Here is a 19,977-nt window from a genome sequence, read left to right as displayed (position 1 = left end):
AAAGAAAGACACAAGATTTTGCAGAATGATTGAACAACTACTTGTTCTTGACTTCATGGTAACCTTAGCAGCAACATTTATGACAAATATAATAGGAATTACCTTGACGGACAGAAGTGTGAGGACTGCTAGGGTACTGAAAAACCATTGCCCTAGTTGTAATTTGGGAGATTTAAGGGGGCACAGAACTGCCGAACAAAATGAGCTAACAAGAGGTCTGTGAAATCGAAAAGGCACCACTGCTGCCACAATTCATGGAACAATGACCAAAAAAACTCCAGTCCTATCCTCACAGAAATCATAAACATAGAATATCACCATTCTTATCTTCATCCATGTAGTCTGTGCACACTTCGAGCTGGAGGTCGATACTGCATTGTCACAAAAGTACGTGCTGTCTCCATAGTAGAAAACAGGCCACCCTTTTCTCTCTGGAATAGCCATTTCAAAATCACAAAGTCTGCATTGCAGCGCCTAGCTAAAAAACCTGCCCGTTTAGGAGTAGGAAATGGTAAACCCTTTCAATACAGAGGAGAATAATTATGGAAAAGGGTGCCTACTAGGTCAAGAGTACATAAGGTTAAACTAGATACACTGCTCCTTTAGGGAGTCAGCTGCTTTCCTCTTCTAGCATTCACTATACTGGGAGTTTGCCTCTTAGGTGAAGTCTTTTTAGAAAGCAAGTTCAAGCTACTTACTATCTTTGTTGTTGAAATTATTGACAAGCGATGAGCAGTAGCGTTTTCATGATTTCTGCCTAATGCAGAACTAGGATTACTAGTAAGTAACATTTTCTAGTGGTTGAGTGCTGGCTGCGCTGAAGCCTTTTTGAAGTAAAGCACAGTTACTTTCAATATACAAGGCATTTAGCGGCAAAATAATTATCATTGCCCAAGACTCTGTTCACTCACATGCGTTTTAGCTTTCAACTTCCACTTTCAAGATAGCATCACTTGTCTATTGCCTTCTCATAAGCAATGAGGAGATTCAAGGATGTAACTGGGTACTTCAGTTTTGAAATTGGGTCTTACAGCAGACCCAACTCTTTTAAGAGTCCTAAAGATATACAGGGCATAGGTTGCCTATACACACACACACACACACACACACACTCAAAAGTTAGGTTTGTGGTGGCCCGTTATAAGAAAGAGTTTACTGGGATGTTTAGTTAGGATAAATAGTTAGCACTTATTCTGCTGTCAGATCTCCTGTACTGATAACAATTCTAAAGAGAAAATGATCTCCAAAGGGTGTTTGGGTGCTTGCCACCACTTGAAGGACATTGTCTGGACTGGCAGTTCACTTTCGGGTAGGGCTTCCTTAAATAGGAAGCCTCTGTGCAAGTTGACCTCCTACTCTTGTAACAATATGCCGTGAGATTTCGAGACATAGCCAGTCTTTTGCAATTAAAGCAAAGTGCTGGGCAGGGCTTGACTCAACTTGTTAATGCACTACAATGTTGTAGCCACTAATTTCACCTTAACCAAAAGCAGGTCCCTGCATACAACGAAACCTATTGTTGTGTAGACACACACATGGCTAACCTAGTGCTGTAAATTTTGTTCTTGGTCTGTGGGGGTCTTCAAACTAACATGAATTAGGAAACGTTTGTTCCACTCTTATTTTATATCCATTGTTTAGCCTTCTCCCCACTCTCGTCCAATTTCCCTTCCCCTGCTGGTGCATTCACTCTTTTCAGTAAATATTTGTAAGTGCTCTTTGAAAGTGTCAGGTGAGAGAAGCACACAGTGCTTTGTGTTCTTAAGTTATGTAGATTTGTATGATGCAACTTATGAGGGTATCCAGCCACTGGAGCAGGAGCGTAGGCCTAGCAGTGCTACGAGTTGAACAGCCAGGTCTGTTTCTTGCGGAAGTTGAGAAGTGGAGCGGCAGTACCGATGTGTAAAGGGCGTTATTTCCAGGTTTTGGCTGTGAGGAGGAAGAAGGGGCACACGTCTGTCTTGCTTCTGCGGATGCTGGGGATTTGTGTGAGGGAGAGCGAAGTGTAGCCTAGCTGTCTGGAGGGATATTGGTTAGTTAGTCAGTCATTGTATGCTGTATTGTGGAGGGCTTTGTAGGGGTGAATGAGCAGCCTAAATGTGCACCTTTTCTCGAAGGGTACCCAGTGTAATTCAGTGAGGTAGGGAGTGTGATGTGAGCGTTTCTGGGGATGTTTAGAATGAGTCTGGTGGTGGGGTTTGGATAGTTTGAAGTCTTTGTGTAAGTTGGTTGTAGATTCCAACTTACAGTGCGTTGCCATAGTCGAGCCTGCTGGTGATGAGGGCCTGGGTGACCGTGCATCTTGTGTGCATGAGGAGCCATTTGAAAATCTTGCAAAGCATTCTGTGGATGTGGCAGAAGGATGCTATCACAGCATTAACCTGTTTGTTCAACGTGAGACCCCACCCACGCCACTCCCCCCACTCTGCTTCTCCATTTAGGAGCACTTCCGGCATTGTCCCAGCGATTGCGAGCAGCCCGGTGGCAGTGGGCTTGCTAGCAGGAGCTGAGGGCTACGTCCATACTTTTTAACTTTTGCGCGGTGTTACGCTGATCGAGAGCGGAGGCGCGCTTGTAATTTTAATTTTGCTTGTAAATGCATTTATTAACCTGTACTGAACATCAACAGGTCTACTAATTACTTACCTTGCTTCTTAGGGGCTGTGAGGGCTGGCTGGCAGCTAATTTTATCGCGGGCTTGTACCAGCCGTGGCCGCCATCTTGGCTTGGGCTAGATCGCCCGACCCCACCCACGCCACTCCCCCCACGCTGCTTCTCCATTTAAACGTCCCTCATGTGTCGGCGCAGCGGACGAGCGCAGCGGGAGCGCCGTAGACGCGCCGGAGTCACGCCAGAGTCCAGCCCGTCTGCGCCCGTCCGCGGCCGGCCGGGGCTAGGGGCACTTCCTAATGCTCCCCCCCTGTCCTACTCTTCCCTCAGTCTTCTGTCACTTTGGACCCCTGGCACTATCAGCCTGTCTACCTTCGATCGGCTGAAACATCTGGGTCTTCTTTCTAGTCTTCCGCCTACTCCCCCAGCCACTACAGCTGGCCTGCTCACTCCGCCCCGCACTGTCTCTCCCATCCCTTCCTCTGTACCTGCTCGCCAAACCTCGGCCTTTAACACCACGGCCGTGCTTCTCAACACCCGATCAGCAGTCAGCCACCAGTATGAGCTATTTGACTATATTGATACCCACAAACCGGATCTCTTGTTTTTAACAGAGACCTGGTTCAAGGCCGACTCCCTGCCCAATGTCCTAGCTGCCCTACCTCCCTCATACTCTACCATCCGAGCGGATCGACCGGAGGGCAGGAGAGGCGGCGGAGTGGCCCTGATAGCTCATACTGACCTCCACTCCCCATTCCGGAAGTCGACTGCTTGATAATTCGTTCTAGTTCCCACTCTACCCCCCTAACTGTTGTCCTCATCTACCGTCCCCCCCCATCCCACCCCCACCTTCGTTTCTAATCTTCAGGACACTCTCGCAACACTGGTAGTAAACAACTCGTCAGTGCTAGTTTTAGGTGACCTGAACTATTGGCCTAATGATCCTGCCGAAAGCCCTTCCTCTAAAGACTTTACTGACCTTATGATCAGCCTCAACTTCACCTCTCATGTCCACAGTCCTACTCACGCACTTGGCCACTCGCTCGATCAGGTTTGGACCCTGAACATCCCTGTCACCCCTCTTACCATTTCCCCCTGTTCCTGGTCTGACCATTTTTTAATCTCCTTTTCCCTTGCCTTAGCCCCGGCTGTCAAATTTCCGCTTCCTAAGAACATCTGGGTCAGAAAATGGGGTAAAGCTGACATGCCATCTCTGTGCACTTTCCTGGCCAACTCTAGCCCCAATCTTATCGGCCTTGCCGCCCCGGTCCAACTGGACACCATTAACAACTGGCTTACCCACGCAGGCGATGACTTTGCTCCATTAAGACGGATCACGGTTAAGCGGAATCATGCTGCTAACCGTTGGTTCACTCCTGATCTTAAGGCGAAAAAGTTGGCCGCGCGCAGAGCAGAGCGCGCATGGAGGAAAACATACTGCCCTGCCCTAAAAAAGGCCTACCTTTCCGTACTTAAGGCCTACCTTTCCGTACTTAAGGTCTACAAGCAAGGCATCCTAGATGCTAAGACCCTGTTTTATTCTAACAGGATTCTGTCTGCGGAGTCACAATCTAAAGAAATCTTCGCCACGGTACACGAGCTTGCCTCATCCAACAGAGTCACGGCCTCGATCCCCCCCTCACAACCGCTCTGCGATTCGCTCAACGATTTTTTCGTTGATAAAGTCGCAAAGATTAAGGCCAACATCCCCCCTCCATCCCCCACATTCATCAATCCTTCCCCTCCTACTGCTACCTCTAAACTCACTTCCATTCCCCTTCTGACAAAAGTCACGCTCCCTCCTCTGCTCCAAAAGGTGAAATCAGGTTCCCCTCTGGACTTTGACTTTTGAGAGATATCTTCCTAGCCTGTCCAATTCCCCCCCTTACCCTTCTGAACGATTCACTCAGGAATGGAGCGGTTCCCGCTGCCCACAAATCTGCGGCTATCATTCCTATCCTAAAAAAAGCTGGTGCCGACCCCTCATCCCCTTCCAACTACCGCCCCATTTCTCTTTTGCCTTACCTTGGCAAGGTCCTGGAAACCCATGTAACCTGCACCCTGAGCGCCTATGTGGAAAACAACCACTGCCTCTCCCCTCGGCAGGCGGGCTTTCGCCCCCTCCATTCAACGGAGAAGGTGGTGATCTCAGTGATGGACTACCTACGCGAGGGCATTGATACCAACTTACCACAGGCCCTCATTCTTTTAGATCTGTCCGCCGCTTTTGACACGGTGGACCACTCCACTCTTCTTACCCGTGTCAGGGCGGCGGGCATAGAGGGCCTTGCCCTCGCCTGAATTGAGTCCTTCCTGAGTGACAGGGCTCAGGCGGTCCACCTAGCTGGTTTCAGGGCCCCCCCTCGTAAGGTTGCTTGCGGGGTCCCCCAAGGTTCTTCACTTTCCCCTCTTTTGTTCAATTTATACATCTACCCCCTCATTTTTATGTTACAGCAGCTCGAGGTCACGGTGTTTAACTACGCCGATGACCTCCAGCTAATCTTTAACCTTTCTCGCTCCCCTTCATCCTCCCAGAATGTCCAGTCTGTTATGTTGTTCATACAAGATTGGATGAACTGCAACCACCTCAAACTCAATCCGGACAAGACGGAGTTAGTCTTGACCGGAGGTGGTTGCAGTCCCTGGTCCCCTTCCCACTGGCCATCTTCACTCGGTGTTTCCCCGCTTCCTGTTCCTAAGGTCAAAACCCTTGGTATCTTTCTTAATTCCTCACTTTCTGTTCACTCACAGGTGAATTCGGTTGTTTCTTCTTGTTTTTTTTCTCTTAGAACTATCAGGAAGATCTCTCGCTTTTTCTCCCTACCCGCCTTAAAGATCATAGTGATGGCCATGGTGCTCTCGCGCCTTGATTATGGCAATATCATCTATAATGGCGCTCCGGCCTATGCCATCCACCGGCTGCAGCTAGTGCAGAACCAGGCTGCCCGCCTGATTCACGGCCTGCCTAAATATCACCGCTCCACCCCTTTATTGCAGGCACTGCACTGGCTGCCAGTGAGAGAGCGAGCCTTATTTAAGCTTGGTTGTCTTACCTTCCAGGCTAAAATGGGCACTGCCCCGGAGTTTATCTGCTCCGCTGTTAAACCCTATGTACCGGGCAGAGAGCTCCGTTCTACCCATCAGGCACTCCTCACCACTCACCGGTTTAGGAAGAAAAAGGCGGGTGGAACCAAATTTGCAGTCCTTGCCCCTATGTTTTGGAACTCCCTCCCCGCGGAACTTCGCATGACTTCCCTTTACACTGAGTTCCGTAAAGGCCTCAAAACCCTGCTTTTCTCCCGAGCCCACGTTCTCTAAAACCTTCTCGCTCCTGCTGCCTTCTCGCAATCTAAAAGCGCCAAGAAACCGCGTGGTAAATGTGCGCTATATAAATGTTTTTAAATTCAAATTCAAATTTAAGGATGATGCTGATGTTTCTGGCATGGTCTGTGGGGGTGGGCTTTGGACCCATGTTGGGGGGCCAGCAGGAGGAGTCCCAAAGGGAGCTCTTACTTCTGAAGATTAGGATCTCAGTTTTTCCATTTTTAGTTTGTGTCCGCTCTCTCTGTCGCATTCAATTGGCCACATTGGACAAGCAGGCAGTGAAGTTGGCCCTGGTGGTATTGTATTCATGTTGATGAGGGAGAGGATGAGCTGAGTGTCATCTGCGTAAGAGACAATGTTTATGCCATTGGTTCTTATGATGCGGGCGAGTGGTGCTATATACACGTTGAACAGGGTTGGGCTGGGGGGGGGAGGAGGCCTGGGGGGACTCCGTAGATGAGCGTCTTGTGTTTGGAATTGAAAATGCAGAATCTTACTCATTGTATCCATTTTGAGAGGAAGGAGACAGTCCAACCCAGGGGAGGCCCTTGGATGCCGGAGTCCAGGAGTCTGGCGATGAGGGTGTAATGCGGGTCTGTGTTGAACGCCGTCAAGAGATTGAGCAGGGCGAGAACGGTGGTTTCTTCTCTGTCTATGGTGGACTGGATTTGTGGTCACTATCATCTCCTCAGGATCCATTTATAAAGGTCCGTGTTCAAGAAGTCCTTGACAGTAGTGAGCCACCCAATTGCTCGGCCTCGCAAACTCATGAGAGCCTTTTTGTGCTGGCCTCAGCAAGCATGATAAAGCCAAATGCTTTCCCTAGTGCTCCACTGGATCGAGGGTCCAAAAGGAATGATTCATTAGGCAAAAGGTTTTTTATCTAACTTTCTCAGGTCCTTGAACACAGTGTGCCTCTTGCAACAAACACATCTTCTGGTTTGTGGCAATGGCATTATTGCCTGCCCTCACTGAGAGCTTTAGAAATTGGATTGTTTAAACTGTACGTGATAGCCAGGCCGTGGCTAAATAGATCATGGTGGCCAGACTGGATACTGCGTATTGACGCTCGACCCATGGACAGTGTTGTTATATTGTAACTTGCTTTGATGCCCTGCTGAGTTTTCCAGAGACAGCTAAGCTTTGCTGATGGACATGCCTTTTGATAAATCCAATCCCTTAGGTGAAAAAGCAGATTTGGCTTTCGAATGGTTTAAAGATGGTACAGCTATGGATTAATCCTGTGACTGCTTTTCCCATTACTGGGCATTTCAGTGTTACCTGAGGGGCCTTGCCTAGAATCAGTACAGGCCTCTAAACCTGCCACAAAGCGGTTCACTCTTTATATGACCCCAATAAGAGCTGTGATTCCAGACAGTGTATCCTGCAATAGCTCCAGCAATCTTACATTTCAGTTTCGTCAGTCACTGCACACCTGCTTTAATTTCTCCTACAACCGCCATCTGGGACCAAAAGGGAGTAAAATTTGGTTTTGTCTATCTGTTGGGTGCGATATTACTTTCTTCCGTTTGCTCTATGACTATATTGACATAATGGAAGGCATGAAACCGTCTCCTGAGCCCTGATAAAATGGGCTTCGATGCACATGGAACTAGTCTGGAGTAGTCTGAAGTCCATGTCCAATCATAAAATCAGAGTCTTTGAAGCTGTTCATGGCCTCAATACAAAATGTACCATAAAAGGGATTACTAAATGTTGAGTGATTACTGACTAGAACACAGCATCCTCTGGTTTCTTGCAGAGCAATGTTTAAAGGCCTTTTCCAGTGGCACTGGATCCCCACCTCCACAATGGTGATGTGGAGCATGCACTGTCTCAAAGAAGAGTTCATTGGGAAGTAATTTTAAAGTTCTCCATCAAAAGATCAAGCATTTGAAAAGACCATCCAGTCTGATGTTTGTGGAGCGGGAATGCACTAAAATGTGGTGTCTTTCTTGAAAGAGTTAAACAATAGAAGTGTACGTGGACAAGATAGCAGCCATGTTTATAATCGATTAGTAAGTGGCTCTTCAGCGCTTACAAAAGCGACTGGAAAATAGGGACGGTAAAACCCAAAATTCTTTTTGCCTTTAACATCCATTTTGCAGATGCTTTTGTCAGTATTGACTCCACAGTGCTACTGGGCAATCGTCCATCATAGATTCCATTGGAGGTGTAAAAATGGTGTCAGGCTTAAATAATCTTTTGGGCTGAACCAAGATGAGATTGAAAATGTCTCAATCCAATGGCTGAACGCTGTGGAGGAAAAGAAGCAAGTGACTGAAGGAGGGTTAACCAAAGTCCCTTTTAACCGCATGCGTACGGCCTCTTTTCCCGCTGTATGCGGCATTTTTAAAATTACCGCGATTCATGACGAGCTCAGCTCGTCATCAGCACACGGCAGGTAACGCTGATGACGAGCTGAGCTCGTCATCAGCATGGAAGGGGTTAAAGTAAGTATAGAATGCAATTTGCTTACCTTGAATGTCCAAGTACCATACACATTAGACCTAAAAATAGTAAATGTTGTTTTTATGGTTTCATTTTAGAAGTAGGTGCTAATGGTCTTTTCCCTCTAATTTTTACAGCATCCTTCCATGGCAATAGTTAAGGGAGCTGGACTGGTTATGAAGGCTATAATAGAGGTGAGAAATTCATTGTTTCCGTTTTCAAATAACTATACCAGTTTCATTGTGATGAATCCAGATTTGACTGCATGATTGCGATTATCTGGTCCTTTTTCTAATTTATGAAAATTTGCATGAGCTAATCATTCAGTCCCAGATATTCACTGGCCCTACATATGCGAATATTTCATCACTATTATACTGAATGGAAACAAACATTATATCTGATTTATAATCCAGCATTTCCCCCAGAGACCACATTTCAGAGGTAGAACATAGCTTAGTACATTGCCTATCATCCCCACAACAAGGAATGACAATACATTTGATTCTTACTCTTGTAGATATTGAGAATACTTTATAAAGGAAGCATTTCTCCCTAAAGAAATTTGTATCTTATAGGACATTTGACAGATATATTTTTTATTATAATTTGATAATGGGTGTGTTTGAATATATACATAAATATGAATGGTGGATGATATAAATAACAATTTATAGTAAATTGATGAGTATAAATGTATGTTTCCATGATGATATTTCCATCAGTCTATGAACCGTGTTTGATCAGTGTCCTTTAATTGGAAGTGGCACATTAGGTCGTATACAAACATTCATTGTCCTAGGACAAAAGGCACTATTTTGTGGCATAGTCTCTCACGAGGCATGGCTCTCACCATTAGTGACATACATGAACTGTTTCGTCAGCCATGGTCATAATTACTGTTGCACCCATTCATAGATGGGCCAAATGTTTTTCTCCAAAGTTTGGAAACCAGTGGTGAGCAGGGCACAGTGGGGAGTACAATGTATGTACCTTTACATGTTTACTCAATCCTTGCTTCATTGTACAACCCATACCTTGAGCTGTAGTTTTCCCAGCATTCATATCTACAAGAAGTGACATCCCTGCATTTCGCTACAAAGCCATCTTTAAAATAAAAGGCCAAAGATTTTCTATCATCCTTCTCAACAGGAAGCCATCTTCTAGTTTCCCAACATCCATCTTTACAGGAAGTGACATCAGTCTGCCATTCCCTACCTTCTCTCGTACTTTAGTGATCTGTTCAGAAGATCCTCAGCTTATTGTAAACCTAGACAAGGGTGTCTCCAGTTTGGACTTGGCAGAATCGAAGGCCAGAATCCTTGTTCTAGATTAACTAGCTTCAATTTGTGTCTCACAAATATCACATATCATGCCATTGCCAAACTCACTTCCCGAGCACTCACTTCCTGAGCGCTCAAACACATTCACTCCATTCAGACATCTAGTGCCTCTACATCTGCCACATACCACTTGATAGTCTTAGCTTTTTCAGCAGGTTTGCCCCCAGAGTTTTTGCTTTTTGGCCTCTTGTATTTGACCTATTTTTCCTTGGTAATAGGACTTTGGGCACTTTACCACTGCCATTAAATAAAAAAAAAAATCAGTGATTACCCTGTCCATGTAAATTGTGTATGAATGGTTTTCAATGATTGGGATATTTACTTTACTTGTAAGTCCCTAGGACAGTGCAGTGTATGTGCCCAGGGCCTGTAAATCACATGGTACTAGTGGTCCTGGAGCGCTGGTTGTGCCACCCACACAAGCAGCTGGTCAAAGGTGTCTCAGACCTGCCACTGCAGTGTTTGCACACAGTTTTTACTGCCATGTTGACCTGGCAAATGCACCCACTTTCCAGACCAAACCCTTCCTTTTTCTTAAATGTAAGGGACCCATCGGGTAGGCTCCGGTATCGCTATGGGCAGTGTGCAGTTTGGGGGAAAGGTAGGATATGTACTTGTGTGTTTTACAAGTCCTTATAGTGAAAGACTGTGTTTCGTTTTTCACTATTGCAAGGCTATCTGTTCCATAGGCTTACATGGGAGTTGCTTTGTAACATCTTACAAGCATAACTTTCAATTGGGACAACACCTTCAGATTTAGTTTGAAAGGATTGGGAGGAGAACAGCAACTTCAACTAAGGGTCCGCTATGCGCTCCTACCAATATAATTGTCACTTCTGAATGTCTAAGATGTGCTAAATTAGGAGGCTTAATATGGGGACCACATCACTGGAGGCCAACACATATTCTCATGCCTCAGGATATAGAATCAAGGTGCTGGTAGTGTAATGAGAAATTAAATTAGACTTAAAAACAATCCTCACTTTTCAGAGCACAAGTTTAAAGAAACTAATATTATTATAGAGTGCGGATTCAAGATCATGACCCCCCCCTGTGCAAAAACCCCACCCGCAGGCAGGGTCATGCAGACATAATAAAAGAGGGGAGAATACACATAGTGGACCAACATAGAGCTACAACATCATATTGTCATGAGTCATTGGTCTTTGAGAGGTCCAGGGGTAACTTAACCACTGATCCCCTGAGACCTCCTAATCTTTGTTACATACATACTCGACTCCTGCCTCACACTTATCCAAACTCTGAATTCCTCCTTCACAGGCAGCAGCTTCAAACAAGCCCAGAGTCAAACCTGGCTGTCTGTATTACACCTGCCAGGCTTCTTCCCCTAGCTTTTCAGACCATGCCAAATCTCAGAGATTCATCCTCTCAAGCAACACATTACCAAGAAGACAAAGAAAGCTTGGTTCCAACTCTCCCTCTTGAATAAAGTTATCAGCTTCTCCAAAAAGACAACTTCAGAACAACTGTACAAGCTTTAGTCCTCTTCCATCTGGACAGAGGCAACTTCCTGCTCAGCGCTGTCCCCAACACCATCTTAGCACCCCTGTACAGTACCCGACACGCAGGGGTAAGGCTCATTAAAGACTCCAATGAGTTCACCCACATCACCCTTACATTAAGAGACCTACATTGGCTCCCCCTACAGCCGGAATTATTTACAAGACCAGGTACGTCACTTATAAGGCCCTCAGCAACAGGATCTCAGTTTCCCAGGCAAACAAACTAGCCATGATTGGGGGTGACAAGGACGGACACTTACCCCTGAATATCGCCAGACTGGAGACACAATTTGCATGAAGGAAAAAGATAGAAACCAGTCCTTCAATGTTCATGCTCCCAGAATCTGGACCAGCATACCTATCGACATCCATTCGGCACCAACTCTCCTACAATTCTGAAAAAGTTTGAGACACCTCTTAAAGGATAACTGCCCCAGTCTTGACAGTCCACCTGTGACCTTCCCCCAACGATTGTTAATTGTATCGTCCAGGTTCATGCTCCCTGTTCTGTTGCTCTCGAGCTAGACGTATGCTCTAAAAATAACTCATTGTAAGAAAGTGGCTCTGTATATACTGGACCAAAGTAAAGTACCGTGTGCACAGAGTCCACAGTCCCCAGAGGTATGGCAAAGGCTAAAGTTAGATATAGCCTTACTCTCTAAAGTGGTAGCTTGGTCGAGCAGTAAGGCAGTATCAGAGGACAGTGTAAAGCATTTGTTGTACACAGTCAGCAAATGGTCTCACACACTCAAGAACTGAACTCTAGGCCAATTGTTTTGTATCAAAATATATAGTTTTTATTTTAGAATCAACAAGGTATCAAAATATACTTTCCCAGAATGAGTAACTTTAGTTAAATACTTTTCAAATAGACAATAGACTTTTTGATTACAATAGTTAGTTGTTGCAATTGGCAACACAATTTCAAATACAATGATACATTGAGCTCAATGGGATATTCTAGTTGAATGCAATTAGTTACTTTAAAGATTACTTTTCTAACCACAGGACTGAATCCTAGATTCAGTCCTGGGACATCTCTTGTAAACAATTAAGTAAAAGCGTTTTGGTTACAGTAGTGATTTTTAAGGAATAATATTGTATTCTAGAAGTTGACACTTAGAACCTTTTTCACATAGAATCACCAATGTTATCCTAAGGAAGGAAATTCACTTAGAAGGTAAGTAATGTTATCGTTACTTTTTCTTACTCAGTGTTGGATTCTGGATCCAGCACGGGTGCATCTCCTGTAAACAATTGAAGGAATTCAATTAAGTCATACAGGCGATTTTTAAGGAATATTTGTAGTTTTTGAAAATCGACACTTCGAAACTTTTCTGGTGAAAACCAGACAATGGATTTCTATGGAGGAAAATTGAGTTAACAGTAAACACGGTTATAATTACTTTTCCGGTTCAATGCTGGTCTGAAAGATACAGCACTGGGTTCTCTACTGATAACAGGTGAGTAAATCGGAATTCGTAGTTCAGCTGATTTTAGATGAATATTTTAAAGTTTCAAAACTCCACACTTACAAGAAATTCTGAGTGAAACCAGATAATATTACCTATGGAAGAAAAGTGAGTTATCGGCTTTTAGGTAAGTACTCGACTGGCAGAGTTAAGGTTCCAGGGGTAGAATCAGGGGTCTCCGAGGGTTAGATAGGTACAGTTGTTACACCCTCAAAGGCACAGGGGCAGCCGAGTGCAGAGGTAGTAGGCCCAATATTAGCCTATGGGCAACAGGGGGCCTTTGGTTGGTGTCTGCTGGCTAGCAGGCCACGCAGCTGTGGGAGCTGGGCTCCAGGTCACTTACTCAGGGCAAATGGGGAAGTAGATTAGGACAGAGGTTGCACTCCCAGGGGCACTCGGGCGGCTGGGTGCAGGGTGCTTTTGAGCCGTCGGGGGCTCAATGTTATTCAATGGGAAACTTGGAAATCGAGCAAAGGCTGCAGGCACGGGAATGGAGATTCTTCAGGTGCGACCACCACTTCGAGAGGTAAGTTGGGATCTTGGAGTATAGGTAGACACCCAGGAGTTGAGCACAGGGGGCCGTGGGGCCTCGGGTGCAGGGGTGTCTTTGGACGTCGGGAAATCTTACCCTCAGCTGGTCGCGGTTGGAGGGGTCCCTGGTTGTGAGGCTGAAGGGGTCGTCAGAATTGTAGAGGAGGGTCTTTGGGCACTGGATTCCAGGTCACAGTCACCGCTGGGACGTCCTTGTGGTCTTTGTCCACACAGGCCGGGCTCGGTGGGTGCAGAGTTTGCTGGATTCGCGGTTCCTGGCTGGCACCAGGGTTTATTGCTGTTTGAGCAGAACCACTGCTCGTGGGAGTCCCAGTCTTTGGAAGATCAAGGCAGGCAGGTCCTTCGTGGTTTTCAAGGTTGCTGTCGGCAGGAGACGCCGGGGTTAAGCAGGAGCAGGTTCAAAGATCAACAGGCCTGTAGGGTTCTGGGGCCAAGTCAGTTGGTGTAGTCCTCTTGTTAGCGGCTGCACGGCAGGTCTTCTTGTTTCTTGTTCTTCTTCTTTTCAAATCAGGATCTAAGGAAGGAAGGTTCAGGGTGCCCCTAAATACTAAATTTAGGGGTGTTACAGGTAGGGCAAGGGCAGGGACCAATGGGTCCCTTTCCTGGGATCACTACACCCCCTATCCTGCTCTTCTCCTGTGGGAGGGTGGCCTATCTATGATTGGGCATGGCTCCCCATCCTCAAGATAGCGGGAGCCCGGAGTTGTTTCACCTCACCTCGCCCACCTGATGGGTGGAGTTAGCACAGGATGGCACACCCCCTTTCCTCACTTAGGGTTTCCGCGCCTGTCTTCCCGCCAGAGTGGGGGTCAAAACTGATGGGGCCAGCTGCTGAGTACAGCAAGTGGCCTGGGGTAGCTCCCAAAAGGTGCCAGGCCTTTGAAGCTTCCCCTGCCCATCCTGGGGGAGGAGACTTGCACCTCGTCCCAGGATGTGCATTGTTTCAGGCCCAAGAGTGGCAGGCCCTTGACCCAGGGGTCCAGAAACATGTCTGGTGGTGGCAGCCTCAGTAGCCACGCAGTCAGGACACTGGGAGTTGGTTAGGTTTCAGGGGGCACCTCTAAGATGCCCTCTGTAGTGCATTTGGCATTAAATCCCACACTGGCATCAGTGTGGGTTTAATGTGCTGAGAAGTTTGATATCAAACTTATCAGTCTTCAGTGTAGCCATTATGGTGCTGTGGAGTTCGTAACGACAACCTCCCAGCACCATATACTCTTAATGGCATCACTGCACTTAAAGTGCCCAGGAATGGCCATGGGTACTGTAGGGGCACAGGGCTCATGTACCTGTGCCCTCACCACTGGCATAGTGCACCCAGATAGAGGGGTGACTGATGTATGCCATGGCAGTGTGTTTGTAGGCATGGCACACAGGGATGTGTATAAAATGAAAAGAGAATGATGAAGTCCACCGGCTCGAAATACTTCGGGGACTGATGTCTCAGTGTACTGCTACATTGACAAATATTTGAATAATTTGGACGTCTGATGTTGCACCTACCATTGGATATGCTATCATATGATGAAATATGATTTGATCAATATTGAAATAAAAGACTACATCGATCTACTTTATTGATTGGATTCCAAACATTTAACTACTTATTGGCGTGCCATCGCCTGCCAGGTGTACTGTTGAATTCATCCTTACTCGGAATAAGTTTTCCCAGACACAGGAATGTGTGCCAGGTCGACTCTTTGTTTAGTTTTGCACCAAGTCACTTAGCCTGGAAAGGCAGTGTGTGTGTGTCTGGGTACAGGGCCCCTAAGGGTGGCACAATAAGTGCTGCAGCCCTTGGGGATCTTCTCTGGTCACAATGCCTTGGGTACCTGGGGTACCATTTACCAGGGTCTGACATGTGGCCAGAGATGCCAATTGGGTTGTAGTTTTGGGGAAGGAACACCGGCCCTGGGAGCCTGATTGGCAGGGACCCAGGGCACACCAAGTCGAAGTGCATCAGAAATCTAGCAAAAAGGGAGGGTTTACAGCAACAGAAACCCGTTTACAGCAACAGAAACCCACATCTTCACACACATACATACATATACACATCTCTCTCTCTCAAGCACTGTCAGTGCCAGTTTGATTCACAGCAGCAAATGCCAAATAGAGAGCTTCTTGTTTCTCCTTAGGTGAGGTGAAAATGGTGTGTCATGCCCAATCAGATATAAGTGTTAAATACTTTTTGTTGAGATAGTTGCACTGGAACTGAGATATACCGTCTTCTCCCCTACGATTTACTAAAAGCAGTTTTTTTTGTTTTTTTTGCTGGCAGGGGAAATATAGTAGGTGAGCATGGGCTCTTAATTTCAAAGAAGTACACTGATTCTGTTACTAGGAGTGGCTTCTGATTGTAAGAAAGCAATCTTGTTCTTCTTTGAATGAAGGCATAAAAATACTGCAGTTGACAGCCACTAATACTCAGGCGATATTGTTTAATTACATTACTAATGTTTTGTATTCAATTACAGTTTACTGTTAATTAGTGTAGGTTTTTAGATTATATATCACTAAAACAGGAACATTTAAATGTGTTGTAATAGGTCAGACTAAGTTTATAGACCTGGGTATATACATTTTAGAACCAGAAATATGAGAGAATCTCTAAGAAATGAAAATAAGGTATACGTGTTGGAAAGTGCCGCTTTTTAGGTCTTGCGCCTAGCGTTGGCGTGCGCAGAATTGCACACGCAGCACGAGACCTCTTGAAAGGGCTTGTGCGTGTGGGTTTGCTTTCCCCGTCTTTAATCGGCTTTCGCGCTTTTTTTTTTTAAATGGCACGTGATTGGGCAAAGACAGGCGCATGTCCTGCCTTTGCTCCGTCCGTTCTCACCGGTGGCCAGCGCGCGCAGCAGCGCGCTTGCTGGCCACCGGTGGGAATGGGTGTGCCTTTGCCCACGCGCACCAAGAAGGCCAGCACGAGATAACAGAGCTACAAGAACTAATCACTCCCGGCCTGGGACATGGCGAGTGCGAACACAATGTCACTCGGACGGTACCACTGACTTTAACTGCCTCACATCTTTGCGCAAAAACAACGCAAATCCGAATTAGGGAACATAACATTCTTACTGCTGCTGCCCCGAAGTAGCTTATCTACTCAACTTCAAACCGTTTAAGTTTGTAAAAAAAAAAAAAAAAAAAAAGGGGGAAACCCAGACAGCCCATGTGCTGCTCAGTGCTCGGGCCCTCTCTGCGGTGCTGTTAGTTTAGCCCCTGTACTCTGGCCCTCTCGGCAGTGCTGCTAATTCAGCCCCGGATCAGAGGAGTCTGAGCGCAGGTGCAGCTGCCCTGCCTGTTGAAATGTCCCCAGTTGTGCACCCAGAGGGGCTCTTATGGGGTATAAGGAGGATCCCACTAGTCGAGCAGCGAGATAGCTCAGTGGGTTGGGCGCATGCTGCGAAGATCTGCTACGAGTTCAGACCCTGGGATGGGAGAGCTAGCTCGCTGTTTGATAAATGTGTTACCCCCAGTACATCGACGTTGGGAGGGAGCAGAGGAAACAATTCGGGTTAAACGTTGTCTTTGTGCAGTATCAGTCAGGGGTGATTAGCATGTATGACTTATGTACAGCAGCCGGTGTGTAGCGACTTGCCGCATATGGACTCCTTCGCCGCCGATGAATGCAAGCCTGCTGTTGGCATTTGATTTGCATTTTTTACAGCCGCATTTATATAGCGATTCATACCCCTGACGAGGCGCTATAGCGCTTTCAGCGGACCGATAGCTCGCGAATCCATACATTTTGACATGACTAGAAAGTGGAATGAAATTTATTGCAATGTAACCTTTTCCCGGTATACATCTTGAAGAATATTGATATTTGAGTAGAAATTCTGCATTGACCGTGCCTGCTGAATTAGACAGCGTGCTCTGCAGAAGGGGTTATTAAACGGCGTGCAGGGCTCTAAAGGCTGCGTCCGTTAGAGAGTCGTGTGGAGGGCTGTGGTAGAGTGCGAGGCTTTACCGCCAGAGTGGGAGGCAACGCCGGTGTGGGAGGCCAGGCAGCAGCGCCAGTGTGGGACTGAAGGCCAGTGATATGAACGTATTTAATAGTTAAAGAGTGAATTCCTGCCTGATGCTCTCTTAGCCACCGCGGGGCTGGCGCTCTTTTAATCTACACAATGATTAACACTCTTCCTAATCATGGTCACCAGCCCCAAGTCTGGTATACATTTTAAAAAGTTGTTTTTTTCTAAAGTAGTTTTTATTTAGCCCAGATGTTCTTTCATATCTATGTCACTCTGGCGTGTGTAAAGCGCTACATGTCACCTTGCATTAGCCTAGCAGCGCTCCGGGGTAGGGAGGGTCCGGTGAATACAATAGGGATACTGACCAGCAATGCTGGTGGTTGTAGTCACTAGTCAATCAGCCCTCGGAAGGGCAGATGCTTCCGGTGAGACCCTCATCCCTGCCTGCAGAAATAATGGATTCTTGCCTGCGGTTGGGGAATTCCCGGCCCAGGACACAGTTTGGGGTCAGAGATGACAAGTTTTCATGCTCATTTTGGCCGCTGGACAGGCAGATCCCACCTCCTGCACCATACACACTTTGGCCGCTAATGTACAGGGTGCAGGATTGTGGCAAAGAGGACTGTCGGTTCTAAGGCGAAGAATGTAGCCGCAGGTTATAAGATGATCAGAATTGCATATATGGTCCATTAATATTACTGACAGGGTTCCCAGTATAAAATCAGGTGTGTCTCTGTCTGTGTCTGTCTGTCCATCTGTCTTTGTGACTGTGTGTCTCTGTCTGTGTGTCTCTGTCTGTGTGTGTCTCTGTCTGTGTCTCTCTGTCTGTGTCTCTCTGTCTGTGTCTCTCTGTCTGTGTCTCTCTGTCTGTGTCTCTCTGTCTGTGTCTCTCTGTCTGTGTCTCTCTGTCTGTGTCTCTCTGTCTGTGTCTCTGTCTGTGTCTCTCTGTCTGTGTCTCTCTGTCTGTGTCTCTCTGTCTGTGTCTCTCTGTCTGTGTCTCTGTCTGTGTCTCTTTGTATGTGTCTCTATATGTGTCACTGTATGTGTTTCTGTCTCTGTGTCTGTCTCTGTGTCTGTCTGTGGGTCTCTGTCTCTGTGTACCTCTGTCTGTGTCTCTGCCTGCGTGTCTGTCTGTGTACCTCTATGTCTTTGTCTGTGTCTGTCTTTTTGTCTCACTTTGTGTCTGTCTGTGTGTCTCTGTCTGTGTGTCTCTGTCTGTGTGTCTCTGTCTGTGTCTCTGTCTGTGTCTCTGTCTGTGTCTCTGTCTGTGTCTCTGTCTGTGTCTCTGTCTCTGTCTGTGTCTCTGTCTGTGTCTCTGTCTGTGTCTCTGTCTGTGTCTCTGTCTGTGTCTCTGTCTGTGTCTCTGTCTGTGTCTCTGTCTGTGTCTCTGTCTGTGTCTCTGTCTGTGTCTCACTGTGTGTCTGTCTTTTTGTCTCACTTTGTGTCTCACTTTGTGTCTGTCTGTCTATGTGTCTCTATCTGTGTGTCTCTGTCTCTGTGTCTCTGTGTCTCTGTCTCTGTGTCTCTGTCTGTGTGTCTCTGTCTGTGTCTCTGTCTCTGTCTGTGTCTCTGTCTGTCTGTGTCTCTGTCTGTCTGTGTCTCTGTCTGTGTGTCTCTGTCTGTGTGTGTCTGTCTGTTTCTCACTCTGTGTGTCTGTCTTTGGGCCTGTCCCTGAGCTATTGGTGTTGCATTATTTAGTAATGCCAATAGCTCAAACTTTAATAATGCGAGACCTATTGCATTGCAAATGCTTGTTGACCTGGTCAGTCCCACTGTTTGCCTGGTATTTGATGCAATTTTGACAGAAGGTACACTGAGTTCCTGCTGTCCAGGAACCCAGTGCCCGATCTCTTTCCTAAACTGTACAATTGTTTCCCCAATTGGCAATACCTTGAACACCCTTTATAAGTCCCTAGGTAATGGTACCCCTGAAACCTAGGGCGAGGAGGCTAAAGAGGATCCACAAGGGCTGCAACATGTATGATGCACCCTAAGGGATTCCTCAGCACCAGCATCAAACTGCCATTGTAGGCTGCGTGCCATGGAGCAGCGAAAAGTAAAGACACAACATGGCACCCCTCCTGTGTGCCACGCCTACACACACTTCATGCAGTATAGGTAAGTCACCCCTACAGTAGGCCTTACAGCCCTTATGCATTGTGCACTATACTACATGTGTGGATATACCTGCATGAGTAGATATGCCCCTTGTGATATCTAAGTCGATCCTTGGATATTGCACGTGAAGAGGGAAGCCATTTTAAAGTCGTGAGGAACACTGGTGCTTGAGCCCCACAGCTATATGACGGCTTCACTGAAACTAAAGATGTTTGGTAGCAAACATTCTATATTAATAAGCCCACCATTCTAGTGATGGATTTAATAATACATGCGCCCAGAGGCCACCTTAGAGGTGCCCCCTGAAATCTTGCCGACTACTAGTGCGCTGCTGACTGGTGTAGACGAGTCTGACACCACAGACAGGTTTGTGACTCCCTGCAGGTGAGAGCCCACTCTCTCTGAGGGCAGAAACAATGCCTGCTCCGGCCATCGTTGTTGTCACCTCCTCCACGCAGGATGGTTAAGTGATAAGCATATCAAAGCAAGAGGCTTCAAAAGCCTCTGTCGCCTTTGATATGCAACCCAAGCTTACCCCCAGACAGGGGAAATGCCACCCCCTGTTCTGGCCCCATTTGGCACCAGGACCGATTGGAAAATGATCTAGTTA

General features: G+C 46.6%; 1 protein-coding gene across 2 annotated transcripts in view; it reads left to right on the top strand.

Moving 5' to 3' along the window:
• Positions 1–19,977, top strand: part of DNAJC13 (DnaJ heat shock protein family (Hsp40) member C13) — a 1,517,524-nt gene that overhangs the window by 489,199 nt on the left and 1,008,348 nt on the right. For both annotated transcript variants that reach the window (XM_078663869.1, XM_078663868.1), the window contains exon 16: positions 8,523–8,579. In XM_078663869.1, the coding sequence (XP_078519995.1) occupies positions 8,523–8,579 (57 nt within the window). The remainder of the gene's footprint in view (positions 1–8,522; positions 8,580–19,977) is intronic.

Source organism: Lissotriton helveticus, chromosome 10 (genome assembly GCF_964261635.1).
Source record: "Lissotriton helveticus chromosome 10, aLisHel1.1, whole genome shotgun sequence".
Classification (NCBI taxonomy): Eukaryota; Metazoa; Chordata; class Amphibia; order Caudata; family Salamandridae; genus Lissotriton; species Lissotriton helveticus.
The sequence above is the reverse complement of the archived record's forward strand: the minus strand, read 5'-3'. Positions and strand labels throughout refer to the sequence as shown.